A 15,297-nucleotide genomic window follows, 5' to 3' on the forward strand; every position below is an offset into this window, starting at 1 on the left:
CGGAGCACATTTAAAGGCCATCAGCTGACGCAGGCTGGGGCTTGTATGCAATGGTTTCCACCTACAGGACATCCAGTTGCCTGCTGCAGGCAGACGCTTTAGTCATTAGTGTTGTTATTGGGGTGTTTGTTGAGCACCGAGCTTCTGGAAGCAATGGAGCACTTTACAACCATAGGGGAAGAACACGGTGAAAGAAGAAAAGTAGCCGGAAGTGGGGAGTTAACAACACGGGAGGGCGGGCAATTTGTCTGCAGGGGATCTACAGGGAACCAGGGGAGGAAACAGTGGGGGGCAATTCACCAAGTCTCAGGTAGTTTGGGGAGTTGAGGGTGTGTGGACCTAGGTGTTAGAGAGGAGCCATTCCCTGAAGAGAAGGGTCTTGAGCTCCTTCCTGAACTGTAAAAGCGAGGGGGCTTTAAGGACCATATTTCTAGTCCAACCCCACCACAGTAGTATCTCCTACAATTTGTCTTCTGGTTGTTATGGAAAGGGATATGTTATGAATTCCTAATATTGTTTTATAAAACCTGGTTCTGAACACTCATATGCATGCACAGAAAAACAGATGCAAGCAGCAGAGGTGAATAATACGGTTTCCAGTGATAATATTGCAGGAAATAATAACGACTGAATTTACAAAGATGAATAAATATTGCTAGCATTAATAGAGTGGGTAGAAAATACCTAGAAGCAGTACAAAAATCGAAATAAAGGCAAGAATGTGTAATGGCAGGGGTAAGTTTTATGTGTAAAAACAGATTCAGGTTAAAATTGGGATAAAGGGGAGGGAGACAAGGAGAGTTTAGGAGTAAGAGAAGTAAAGCAGTGGTCCCCCACCTCCCACCTGAAAAAAAATATTTTTACAATGGGCAATGTAAAAGGAATGCCAATATTTTTCTTGCAATATTTATTGCACTTTGTAATTGCACGTCATTGTTATTTCAGCAATACAATCACAGTAAGCCAATAATACATTGTCACTGCTGCTACCAGTTCCACCAGCCAATGACATGGGTGGCCCTTGTGGAAACAGAAGGGAATCATCTTAAGAGACGCAGCGGCACGCGGGTGTTATTTGCCATTTTCCATTGGCATTGCCACCAGCAGGGAACAACCTGGTTATCAGTTCCTTGGTGGACATGAGGCTGAACATGTCAAGAAAGTGGCCAGAAGGAAGGACGGATGGAAAAGGGAGGGAAGAAAGAAGAGTGCAAGGAGGAATCTGTTCTCACCCCAAGAGAAAAAGTGGCAATGCCCACACGCGCGCACACACACAACCGTACAAACACCAAAATAGAGGCCACGTCAGTCAATAAGTAAGTAAATGTTTATTTTATTTCAGAAATATTGCTGCTGTAAAGGGCTTGAAAATGAGCACACCCGTCTTGTGTACAGTGGACACTTACAGTATGTCTTGCGTATTCTGGAAGAGTTGCTGTCCAAGATCCCCACCCCACCGAGTTTGCATTGGAGTTACTGAATGTTCAATACAAATTGCCAGCGTTTGAGTTGGTCTCCCCACGACGGCATTAGCCCATGGCCTAACTCAGACTGATCCGCTGGGTGAGTATAAAAGCTGTCTAAATTCAAAATTCACATGTTTTCCAAGGCAGTCTGGGGAGGAAGCATGGGAACCATGGATTGCTACCACTCTACCATTTTCTAAAGTTGACACTTTTTGCACATGTTATTGCATCCAAGCTGTGCCTCTCCACTAGGGTTCTCTAAACAGTCCTCCTCTCATACCATCATAAACAAATCACACACACACACTTGCATTGATCAGTTCGTGGGTCTATGTAAAAGTATAATAGGACATTTCCATTTGTATCAGTTAAATCATGTTTTTTTTCTGCTATCACATTCACCAAATAAATAAATAAATAACATTATTTACACTCATGACTAAGCCATGCTTCAGCTACACCATTAAACTCATAGGACTAAATGCGCAAACTCGATAAAGGGTTACAAAATGAACCGGGGCCGGTGGTAAAGGACCATAATGTACACGTCTCTACATGGCACACATTCCTGTACATAGGCAGCGTCACATTATGCAGAGTGCTGCCATCGATAGCCAGAAAGCATGTCTGCTAAAAAGCATTCAGCATGTGCTTCCTTGAAAGAGAGGTTCGTGCTATCGATCCTTTATTACCTTTCAGTTGGCTGATTAACACTCCATCCTTATATTGCAGATGCAGGCCACTGTTGGAACCTTTCTCACAGAGCCCACGTTCAAATGCATAGAAATAGTAACGCTCAAAAAAATGTCAGCATCATGTGCACTCACTGGTGCACATCTGTGGCACCTATCAGTTGGTGAAGCATTTCTCCCAAAAATCCGATCTACTAATCACGATGAATTTCAGAGATTCGCACAGATTGTGATGAGCACAGACGCGGATCCTGCATTTGAGATACTTAAATAGAAGTTGTTTTGAACTCGAAAAACTCCTCTTTAAAAAATAAATGTTGTCTAAGGTCACAAGCCGCGCCTTGAAACACTTGTGTGTAGGCGCGTTATAAATGCCATATCATATCATATCAATGGACAAGAGGGCGCCCAACACTCCCCACCATAAGGGCATGAATATAGATCCTAAGGGAAAATATATATATATGTATATATATATATTGGGTGAACAGGCCCTATATTTAAGACACCCCTGCGGAAGGTAAACCAAAGATTTGGGGCTGACTTTAGCAGATGATAAAATGTGCCTTTCATAGAAGGTTATATCTCATTTGAAAGACACTTACTAATTGGGACACCACATTTAGGAGATTTAGGGCCTGATTCAGGAAAGTGTTTCACAATGGCGCAATCCCATAGGAGAATGCTCTGTGAATCAGGCCCTTAGTTATCGAAATTTAAAGCAAAACCCATAGGCATGTAAAATTTGCCCAAACCCATAAACCCAATTCTGAGAAATGTTACCAGCATGCGATTGGCTCCAGTGTCATTTTTGCATTTACTGCATTCAGTGACATTTCCACAAATTGACTTTCCCTTACCCTATCCGTATATGATGCATTGTAATCTTCCTTGCAGCATAACCATGTGGCAAGTATTTATTGCAAACAATTGTTTCTGTAACATAGGTTTAGGTTGTGGTTAGATTTTGCAAGTCCCCCCAAAGGAAGTTCTTCTTGCATTTGAGATACTGCTGCAAAAGGTGATAAGCGCATCTGGTGTAGCACCTTGTAGTTGCAAGTCCTAATGTGGTTAGCGAGTGAGAAAAGAGGATAGGCAATCGGGTATACCTGTCTACAGCCCTAGTCTCTCCAGTTGCTGCATCTACAGAGCTTCGATAGCCCCCCTTCTCGCTATCATTCCCAGAATACGTGTGAGGGATTTCCATCACTGCCCACACTCCTGATCTTTATGTTCTCCCATCCTATTATCCTGTGAACCTGGCCAGAAGAGAATCTCAGGCAGCACGAAGGCCATTTTAAGTTTAACAAAAGGACAGCCCAATGGAACATGGTATACATTGTTATCAAAGTTTCGACTTTCTAACATCTTTTTACCAGAGAATGTAACTTCCTCAGAGGAAACAGAAAGAGGGCTTTGGGGGTTGACATGCTGAGAGGATACTCCAAAGCAGGTCAACATTGGTATCCAAGACAACCCATCCACCACACTTTGACCTAGAGAATGATGTGTCCCCTCATTTGGGCGTTTCCTTATTCTCTGCAACAGCAAACGTGCCTAGAAAACCTCTCGAATTTTGCGTGGGCGTAGAGACAAGAGTATCACTTCCACTACCCTATTCAGGTAGGCACATGTCAGATTAATTTCACTCCTCTCCTCTTGTGGAGAGAGAGAGTGGCTTGAATTCACTACTCCTTCCTAAACTGGAGAGCGTAGGGTGGCCTCCATTATTCTCTCCTGGCCAAGGGAGAAGAGAATGGATTGTATTACTTCTGCCATGGTGCAGGAGAGTGGCATGGCTTGATAACCTTCTTGTAGGTGGGGGAGACTTTGTGGTCTCTACTACTCTCTCCGTGTTGGGGAATGGCAGGCTGGCTTTGTGACACTCTCCTGTTGGTGGTGGGGGTTGGTGGCTTCTACAGTTCTTTCATGGGTGGGGGAAGAGTGGTATGGCTTCTACTGCTCTCCTCTGGAAGTGGGAGAGTAGAGTGGCCAAAAGGATGGTTTTCTCCACCTCGCAGGTGAGGCAACAAGGATGTCTTCCAATATACTCTCCTATTTGGAGAAGAGTAGAATGAAAGAGCAAGTTATGTATCTGACAGGCAATGTTTGTTTTGATGGATACAAAGTCTCTTCTGCAGATTTCCTATCCTTGAATGGCCTAGATGGTGGGCTTGCACTTCAGAAGGTTTTGAATCCTGCTTGCGTGGGACTATGTAGTGCCACCCATACCTGCGGCGTTGCAAGGCAGGGCCTCTAGCCTCTGCTGAAAAAGACGTTTTTCAGGGTACAAGCTTTGCCACCCAGCTCAAGCCCTAGAGTTCCCCCCAGATCCATCCCGCCATGAAAGGAGAGACCATTCTGGTGTGACTGATGCGAGGCGGGTGGTTCGAAAATTAATCTTCTTATGGATACTAAATGCTTTACAAATTCCGTATCTTTGACAGATTATCCCAGCAGGAAGGAGGGAGCCATGAATATACCAGAACACAGAGATAGAGATCCCACCTAAAGACATCCACCAGCAGTAGGCCCCACAGCTGAAAGATATGATCAACCACCACCTGCACCAGCGACCGCTCATACAGCACTTACTGCCTTTTGCTTAGAGAATCTGCCCTGAGATTGCTCTCCCCGGTCAGATGGAAGGCTTGGGCAGGGATTCTCCTGGCAAACAACCATACCCAAAAGAGAGGGGGCCACCTTGCACAACTTGATGGAACCCGCATTCATTTTTGTTCACACAATGCATTGCATAAGTGTTGCCCTTGGGACCATCACCTTTTTTTTCCTGCAATTGTGGTTGGAATGCCTGCAGGGCCAGGTTGATCACTCTCAGCTCCAAGAGATAGGTATGGAGCTTTGCTTCTCACTCTGACCATTCCTCTTGAACCACTAGTTCATCACGGTAAGACCCCTGCGCTGTCATGAAAGCATCCATAGAGATGTGGGACTGAAATATCGAGCAGTGTAAGTGGTTTGCCCACCATGACATTCTTTCCCTGCACTACTAACTCAGGTCCTGTGCCAAGCCGGCTCTCACGGGTAGCTTGTCTTCCAAGGATACAGTCAACTGATTCAAACTGAATCCGAGCTCCCATTGGAAATTCCTCATGCAAAGCCTTCCTTGAGGGATGAGGAGAATGCACAAGGCCATCAGGCCCAGTAGCCAGAGAAACAACCCTGCTGCAGCCATGACACTGTCATGAAGTTGCTCAGGATCCGTCTGACAGCCTCAAACCTCTCAGGCAGTGGAAAGATCCACATCAATGTCATGTCCAGAACTGGAGCGATGAACTGCAGCTGCATGGGAGGTCAGGTTCGACTTGGTCTGTGGAAAGATTTTACCAACAAATAGTTGAAGTAGGGGAATATTTCCTCATCTGGCAGCTGCAAGTGGGATACCATGACCACCATCATTTTGTTGAAGACACTTGGAGGGGGAATGGCAGTCTGAATAGCAACACCCTGAACTGGCAGTACTAACTAGCAACCACAACACCTGTGTGATAGCAGAATGGGCACTAGAAAGTGCATCCTAGAGGTAAGGTTTTTGCAGATTTTGCCACCGGCGGAATTACTGCACAGAAAATCTGCTGATTTCTTGAGGAAACGTGGTGGAGTGGCCTACAGCTTGGTGCTGGAGGAAAACCCTCCACTTTGCCTCCAGAAATTGGTGGATTGACCACGCGGTAATACTGCTGCCTGTAAATCTACCAAAAATCCCCATGTAATCCTATTGCCTCCAAAAACAGGGAATTACATTTCCCTACCACCACTTGTGGTGGTAACAGTATTCGAGTTTGGCAGCAATTCAGTAGAATTACCACCAAATTACCGCCAAACACATAATGAGCCCATTATTGTTTTTAGATGGTATGAGTTCTAGCAATCCAAACTGCTGGCATCTCATGTGTGTTGTTTTAGACACAAATGACTTAAATCACAAACTGGTCTAAAATGTGTTACTACCAATGACCTACTTATTGATGAATTATTTTTTCAATGAATTCTTAAATTGCCAAGCATCTCATTTTAAGTTGTTTTGCACCTACAATTATTCAAATCACAAACTGTTTGGTTTAAAATGTGTTCCCACCATGATGACCTTATTGAAGAAATAGTTTGTGAAAGAATTGTAAACTTTAGATTGCTTGAAATCTTACTATCTAAAAACAATATATACATTTTTTTTTAAAAGCTCAACTTTAAAGTCTTCATAATTTAAACAATAAATGGTGCACAGTAACACGTGTGATTTAGCTTCAGTCTCGCGGCAGCAGCCATGCCACTTAATGGCATTGTCAGCCGATGTCCCTTTACCCAGAGCACCTATTAGTTGAAAATAAAGATGGTAACTCTCTTGCTGGTTTCCCAGTTTTGCCTATTTGAGGCAAGCTTTGGTGGGGCAATGGGCTCATTGGGGCCATATGTTTCATGGAAGCCATGCTCTTTTCTCTCTTTTGCTGTATTCAACAAGACCTGCAATCATGGATTGGGCAGATACCTGCCTGGACCACACTTTCCATGGGTTCACATGCATGTGACAGAATCCTAAGTGAAAGGCAAGTTGCGGCACATTGAGTCACTTGAAGATAACAATATATCTTTTGGAATCATAATCCCTCTTGCTCAAGTTAATACAAATATGATGTGCATTCTAACATGTGGCAAATTACAATAGTGTTATGTATACTGGGGAGCTGGGTTGAGCCTATGTTTGTGTATTTCATGAATTGATTAGATCTGTTTTAATACATCCAATTAGCAGACTAGCCAACAATGTCAGGGTCCTTTACTCAGAACAAACACACGCTGTAATAACTTAGTCTATAGGCTGTAACCCAGTCAGGTGTTCCTCAATTAGATCCCCATGACATACCAGAGGGTACTATCTATTTGCAGATTTGCTCCAGTTGGGAAGCAGATTGATTCATTGGCAAGTAGACCCATGCTGTACCGCCCTCTGAGATATCAACCTACCGTAGTGAACTTAATCACTAGTCCGCCCACCTCTATCCACAGATGCGACTTAGGCAAATTAATGTTTCTCTGAATCAATCCCAATAAATACTACTTATTCTACAGACCAGCCACAAGGCGTGAGGAGATACTATTGATGGCCATGTTTCTGCCTCACAGGTAAGTGCAGTGAAGTGTGTCCCGTGCTCACTTCTATCTGCCGCTACCATACCCTCACAACGTCCGAGAAGTGAAAGCAGCGACACAGCTGCAGCATTACGACCATGGGGGTCACTCATTTGACACAGGAGGAGCTCCTAGAGTTTGTCTGCCACTCCATTGATTCACTGAGCACATGGACACATTGGAAGTGAAATTAGGGCAAAACACGTCAACATCAGGACCAAGTGGCAATACTGGCCGTTCCACTATCGCTTCAGGTACCGACAAACCGCCATCACCAGTCCTCCATTTTGAGGGTAGAGCAGTGCAGCCAGACACTTTCAAGATTCTTCAGCCAAACTTGACTGAGAACCTCAATAAAAATGATGAAGAGTCTAGTGAAATTTCAACTGTATGATAAGTCAGTTTTTTTAAAGACCCAGTTGGTCCAGTCTCTCCTGATCTCCCCACCTGAAGGCGCTTGGTTCACTCCCGCTCTTCCTAGTTATTCACTTTCATGGGAACATTCTACACAGTGACCAAAAAGGCAGGGGTTCCAACGCTTCACTCCAGAAAGATTGTTGCCGACAGCAATAGGCCTTGACATGCAGCTGGTAAGAATGGACCACAGTTACATTTTAAGAACTTGCACCTCAAGTGTCTCTTCAACAAAGTCAATTTTCAGAGCTGGAACTGAGCAGTTTTTGAGGTACATTGTAAAGAGCTTTGCTGATCAGTTTATTGTCATATTTGCAGGTTTGTCCATGAGATTAACTATGTCGCTCTGTGCCTTTCTCTCTCTCTATATATATATATATTTATATATGTATGCATATGTACATGTAGGCATAAAAATAGTCTTGATGACATCATGCAGAGGACAGTGTAAAAGTTGGCCAATACTGGTAATCCCTTTAGTCTGGGTTGGTGTCAGTGCCGTGCACAGCAGCACAGAAAGACTGCCTTCTTCTCGACGACAATGTTCCCGCCAGCGGGCTGCAGCAGATGGCATGTATGACCTCGTTAGCATTGCTTGTCGTGTGGCTTATCCCAGGAAGCCCCGTGGGTGGGGCTATGGCGCACCGGGAGCAGGTCATAGTGGCTGGGAATGTGGCTGTTTCTGGGGAGGTCATACGGATTCTGCGTGTAGATGGGAATGTGTCCCCGGGCCTCGTGCAGCATGCTGAGCGTAGGCTCTGAAAAGACAAGCAAAACAGAGGACATTGTCAACAGAGGTAAAGAGAAACAGCCTGCCAAGAAGTTCCACTCAGTTAGGGGCTGGGGCTCATTTTAATTTGGGTGAAAAGGACTGTGCTAGCTGTCCTCTGTGGTACGTTGATACTTTACTGGTTGTGGTAGAAAAAAAAGGCATTGGCCCTCATAACAAGTTTGCCGGTCTGGAAAAAATGTGTGAACATGACTGTCACTTTTCGCAGACCGGCAAACTACAAGTTTGCCAGCGGGGTTTCCCTGATTTACCTCCAGCTAAGAGCTGGAGGTAAATCAGGCCCCCACCGGAAAAGAAACAGCTGCTATTTCTGGCACCAGTATTACAGCTGCCGGAAATACCATCAATCCCCTTCATGGAGTCCTATGGGTCTGCATGGAATGGGGATTTACCGACGTTCTGGGCACCTGTAATATCCCAGTAATACCAGGATATCAGGTGCAGGTAACGGTATGTGAGTTTGTGGGTATCCCGCCAGAATTATACTGGCAAACTTGTAATGACTGCCATTGTTATTCAGGTGAATCCCCGATTCCTGTCCCTTTTTTTCATTCTGACCAACAAACCAGCAGCAATGTTGACCAGCATGTATGTGAATTCCCACAGATTTTGCCTACTTTTCAAAGGTGTAAAAAGCAGGTGCGGATTGAAGCCTCGTCATCCCACATCAAAATTAAGTGAAGGGGGAGACACTGGTGGTTTTCCTGCACACAATATAGAAACACACAGAGTGGATCTTAATCCGTGCCTCTGCTACATCTAAGAAATAATAAAACAGCTGAAGAGCTTGTCTGCAATACGGAAATGTTTTTCTAGGGTAAATAACTCGTTTCACTATAGTTTACTTACTTCTATAGAAATAAAATTGTAATTCTTATTCAAATGACCATCCACATGCATAGGAACGTTGTTGACCTTAATTACAAAATCGTTCTCAAATTCAAACTACATTACATATTTCATCTGGGCCACCCAACATTTCTTGCAAAGTTGGTTAGCCTAAACCTAAAGCTACTACTTGCAAATACAACACATGTAATATGGACATGGATATAGAGCACACATCATCACATCCACACATTTCGACAATTACATTCCACAAAAATCACGATACAAAAGTTGAAACTAAACGCTGTCTCTGCCTGTTTTTTTTTAACAATCTGTGCCATTTTCCACCTCATTCAACAAGAGACGGCTTCAGAACTAGCCTCGGGGCATTATCCGGGAGAGTAACACAGGACTTTGCTCAGTGTGCAGCATCACCCTCAAGAAACAGCCCAGTGTTAAAATGATGCCTGATAATGTTTCCAGGAGAATGTAGCAGTGGAGCACTTCCGTGTTCCCCTGTTGTAAGAATGCGAACATTACAGACATTTGGGTACAAAGAACTCAGTCACCGCCATTCAACTGCAATGAGCACGATGAAATTCAATTCCAGAAAGGACTAGTGTTTGGGACCGGTAACAGCAGGACAGACTACTGCTGAAATGTGTGTCACATTGCTCACACAAAATATTTATTTTCCACAACAGCTTCCTTCACACCATACGTTATAACTATTCCACTTTATTATTCTACACAAAACAATCTCAAAATCGTTCCTTGGGTTTATTTTAATGTATTATATAAAGCACAGACCTAGCTCGAGAGCAGTGGAGTGCTGTACAGGGTATGGGTACTCAATGCTTGGGATGCCATCTTTCAAAAGTAGCACAGTATTATGAGTTGAGATCTGTGCCTCAGTCTGTGCATCCATTGGGATTAGTCCCTTGGTCAGGTAGTGTTGAAAAAGCCACATTTTGAGAGCTTTGCAGAATTGGAGAATTGTGGGGCATTCCGAGCCAATACAGGGTTGCACAGAATGACAAAAAAAGGATTGTTTTCTGGCAGTCTCTTTGAGGATTAGATATGATTTGGGCCAGTTGACCGATTTGCTGTGCGACGAGCATGTGACACCAGATACATGGAGCTTAGCCGACAGGTACGCTGGTGTGCTACTCGTGACTACTTTTTACATGATGCATGCAGTCTTCAACAATATCGTGATCTGCAAAGGAAAATAGTGTCAATTTTGAAGGACAGGGTGATTCAGTCAAATTTCCGTGCACCGAAATGAGGCATTCTGCAGCGTGGTGGACTACTTCTAGGGAACTCATGTGAGCTGCTGGGAATCCAGTCATGCGGGCGTTTCTCCCATCGATGGTAAAGTACACAAGGACTTGCACTACAATCCAGAAGTCCTACGGTGGGGGAAAGGGTTTGATTTTGCGAAGGGTGAAGATTTGGATCCAGGCCGTTTGAGCCTTCTTGGCCATGTGTTTCTGGAAGGACACAGTGCCTTTGATGATTAGGCCTAAGGATTTTACTGAATCCGTGATTGTGGATCAAATCCTTGTAGGCACATATCATTGAGCCATTGTTGGATGGTTTGTGGTTTAGCGGGTGGGATGAGGAGACCAAATTCGGTCTTGGAAGTGTTAAGTTGCAGGTAGGGAGTCCACATCCAGGACTGAAGGATGACTAGGTAATCGTGGAGATGACTGATGTCCTTTAGGGTTTTTACTTTCATGCATGACTGGGTATCGTCCAGATATTGGTGGATGGCTATCTTGGGATCTTTGAGGAGAGTGCCTAAAGGCTCCAGATAAAGGTTAAAGAGGATCAGTGTGAGACTTTAGCCTTTGGGGACTCCACAGGAGACTGTGAATCAGTTAAAATGCCACATGTTCATCTGGACGCCCTGGTGTCTGCATGAGAGGTAGAAGGTGAACCACTTGAGGACAGTTCCAGTGAATCCTATCTTGTCAGTGAGGAGCCTGTGGTGTTTGGCAGTGTCGAATAAAATCGAGAGGTCGAGGATGAGGAGGAGGCATGAGTCACCCTTATCTGTTATTTGGATGGATGGGGCTGCCTGTATTCTGCACTGAGAGTTGAACCATGATTGATAGTGTGTAGGAGGAACAGTGGTTTGATTTTGGTGAGTAGTTGTGTAGCCACTACCTTTTCCAAGATTTTGCTGATAAATAAGGAGGTTAGTAATGGGCCGTTAGTTGACCATGTTGTCTGGGTCTAGGGTTGTTTGTTTCAGAAGACCTCGTATGAGACCAGTCTTGGGGTTCTCCAGGAATGACCCAGGAATGATCCTTCAGTGAGGGCGATATTAATTAGGTTGAGGAGTGCGTTGAGCACCAGGCCCTTCAATTGGTTAATGATGGAGGCAGGGATGATATGGTCAGAGTAGGAGGTCAGTTTGTGGGAGGCAAGCATTTTAGAAAGTCCCTAGGTGAAAGAGAAGAGAATGTAGTGGTGAGGGGCAGTGTGCTGAGGTGCAGGGTGCTAACGCTGGGGGAGGTTGTTTTGATGATCTGTCGGATTGTGTCTACTTTTTCAATGACAACATTGACGATTCCTTCACAATTTTTCTGAGTTGTTGGCACCTTGGTGTTGGGTGAGGTCGTGGTGGAATGTTTTACTTCTTTGTACACCTTTTAAAGGCTGCTGTGATGGTGGTGGAGTATTAAGCAGCTTTGGCCTCAGTGATTGAAATCCTACGGTTGGATCAGAGGTATTTGAGGTTGGTGAGATCTATGAGATTATAGTTTATGCACAACCATACCCCTAGGGCTCTGATTGAGCATTTGTTGGAGGCAAGGCAAGTGTAGGGGTGTACAAAGGGTTGGATAGTTTGATTGTAGCGTGGCTGGTTTTTATGGGGTCATGAGTGCCCACCAGTTTCATAGCAGAGTTGTTGAATAATTATAAGAGCACTGAGGCATTTCCTGTGGCAGCAAGGTCTGCAAAGTTTGTTTCTAGCTCATTTACTGTGAAGGTTTTGAATGAGCGGCACTGAGTGAGGGGATGTTTAGTCTGACTTTCGTAGGTCATGGTCAAGTGGGTGATTGACACTGGGTGATCGACAATGGGATGGTAACATGGTCCGACCAGTCGAGTGGGATAGGGTCTGCGCAGGTGATGAGGGGGGGATGATGTAAAGACTAGGTCTATGGTGTGTGTGACAGGCATGGTATCAAGAGAGACACAGACTCAAAGATGTTAGTTTCAAAACCTTTATTTACTAGGGTTCCTGGGTTGGTGTAATGCCTAACTGGCCCTAACTCTAAAGGGATGGTTTTCTTAACTGATGTTTTTAAAGGCCGTCGACGTCTGATAGTCCAAAATAAATGTCTGTCTGTGTCTAAACCTATGCTTGCCCTCACTCTTTACAAAAAAATGTTATAGGAAGTCTTTCAAAAGGAAGAAAACAGTGGTTCAACAGAAAATAGGAAACCAAGGTTGGTTTCAGGTGGTCTTCTCACCAGGTGTAGTTTGGTCAATGTCACAAAATTGAGTTCAATCAAAAAGGGCAGTTCGTAAGACCTTCTCCAAAGAGCCCTTGCAATATTATCAAATACTTTCAGCGTCTTTGGTTCCTTGGGGTTCCCTTCCCCAAGCTTCAACTTGTTAAAGTTCCAAACACCATAAAAGAAATATAACAGTTCCTTTTGAAACTTCTCAGGGTTCCCTTCCCCATGATTAAATCCTTTCAACAGCACAAAACAACAAGTCTCCAACTTTGTTAGGCCTCTCAGGGTTCCCTTCGTCAAGCTCAGACCCCTTTCAGTTTCCAACACAAAATTTAGTTTTGTCAGATGCAATGCACTTTGTTTTTCCTTCAATATCATGAAATTATAGATATTCCACTTTGTTAGGCCTCTCAGGGTTCCCTTCCCCAAGCGTAGGCCCCCTTTGGTCCAAACCACAGCTTTGTCAGGATGTACCCACTCCTTTTAATTACAGTTCTTTCACACAAACTTCATTTGTGGGGTACAATCAGAGACTTTCAAAATCGCCTGGTTCTTTGCTCCTCCTATGCATGATCACTCTGATCTGTAACCCCTCTCTTTATTCCTTGCCCCTCCGTTTAAACCTTTCACCTTCAGGTGCTTCCTGTGCCCCTTCTTGTTCTCCTTTGCTTCTTCCTCATGCACACTTGCACCTTACCTTTGCTTTCCTTTTTTCCACAGTGCACTCTTGCACACTTCTTGTGCTTTCTGTACAGTTGACACGTGGTCCTCTCTTTACCTTGCACTCTCTGCAAGTCTTTATTCCACTTTTCCTTCTTTGCACTCTTCAAATGCCTTTCTTTCACTTTACTTTTCTTCTGCGCTGGCAGCACATCTTCCTTCTTTCTATTTCTCTTATTTCGATGATCTCTTAGCCTTTTCTGTCCTTCGTAAACTTTATCTCACTTTCCGCTTCTTGCCACTTTAAAACGGTGTCTTTCTCCCGCTCCGCTTCAGTCAAACGCACGCTCTCAAGTTTTTCTCTCTCACTCACTGGGCAGCGTCGCGTTGACAAGCGGTCCCTCCAGAAACATGCGGTTGAGGTCAGGGTCTCACCACCTGCCCTGAGACAGCCTTGGGACTGGCACACGTCCCAAGGGTATGAGCATTCTGCCAAACACCACCAGCAGGATACAGGTTGTCTTACTCTGGCTACATGGAGGCACGGCTCCCTAGCCACATTGCAGCCCCTCACAAACCACGGGCCAGCATCGCGGCACGTCGTTCACCTTCTTGTGAAAAACCACACTTTTTATAGTTGAAAAAACAGTCAAGTGGAGTCTGGTGTGAATGGTCATTATTAAATGTCTGATCCTGTCTGACTCTATTAGTGGGTGAACTTGAGTTCTTTCTATAGTAGGTTTCCCTTGCTTTCCCCATGTTGTTTCTATGGGTAATCTTTGCTGCTCTTACATACTTGCCAACCCTACGGATTTAGGCAGTAGGCTACTGCTTTTTATGCAGTCCTGCCGCCTACAGATTTCATGTGCAGATCCTACCGCTATTTATAGGGTCTGCCTGGATGAGTGGCAGCTTTATGGGGCTCCAACCAGGCCTGGCTGCCTGGCCCCTGGACAGCCTGCTGCTGCAGCAGAAATTCATTCTGTTTTTACAGGTGATGAAGGGTTGAACGTGCAAGTGCATAATGCCACACTTCCCATGGCTCAGCTACATGGCCAAACGCTGCTCTCTGTGTGTTTCCTGCTATGAGTGCACTGCAGAAATGTGCTTCTCGTCTGTGGTGTCATGCACTCGTTGTCTGCTAGGTCTCTGAGATTCTTTTGCAAAGTTAGCCAGGTAATTTTGTCGTAAAACTCGTAGTAACTTATTTTTGATGCTACTGCAGAGTGATAGCACTTCCCAGTTCGCATTTATTTTCAGGATAGTCTGGGGAAATTAAATGCATTGTTCATGCCAGTAACAGTACATGATTTTCAGAGATTAGTGTTGGAAACAACTGACCCTTTCCTGACAGTTTGCTCTGTTGGATATAATTCTTCTGATCGTGATGGCAAGTTAGGTAATCACATTAAGAATACATTTCATATTTGACATGCAAAGTAGTTGGCACAATATGAATTCTAAAGCCCACCAAAGCTAGAAATACAGATACGTTAGCCGCTGCAACACTTATTTCATCTTGGCTCAATACCTCATTCACTCATCCAAACTTTTGGACATGAAAGCATGCAGGAACGGCTTTAAAACCACTTTCTGTAAACCCTGGCAGTTGATTTTGCATTCATGTTCAGATTATGAATGCTGGACTATATGTAGCAGAATGCAACATGACAGGAGCCTAAATGTTAGGTATTTATTATAATTTTACACCTGCCCTTTGATAACGAAAGAGCGCTTAAACGGTCCAAAAGTTTTCACTATTTTAAAGCATAGTTGCAAACATGAACCATTCTAGTCTATAGGTGCTTACCAAGTACTGGTTT

At 44.3% G+C, this 15,297-nt stretch overlaps 1 protein-coding gene across 8 annotated transcripts in view; it reads right to left on the reverse strand.

Annotated features, from left to right (window-relative positions):
- Positions 1-1,309: 1,309 nt before the first annotated feature.
- Positions 1,310-15,297, reverse strand: part of MEGF11 (multiple EGF like domains 11) — a 2,301,522-nt gene continuing 2,287,534 nt past the window's right edge. For all 8 annotated transcript variants that reach the window (XM_069624261.1, XM_069624259.1, XM_069624260.1 and 5 more), the window contains one exon: positions 1,310-8,478. In XM_069624261.1, coding sequence (XP_069480362.1) covers positions 8,306-8,478 — 173 coding nt within the window. In that variant the 3' untranslated portion in view covers positions 1,310-8,305. The remainder of the gene's footprint in view (positions 8,479-15,297) is intronic.

Source organism: Ambystoma mexicanum, chromosome 11 (assembly GCF_040938575.1).
Source record: "Ambystoma mexicanum isolate Mex_15411 chromosome 11, UKY_AmexF1_1, whole genome shotgun sequence".
Classification (NCBI taxonomy): Eukaryota; Metazoa; Chordata; class Amphibia; order Caudata; family Ambystomatidae; genus Ambystoma; species Ambystoma mexicanum.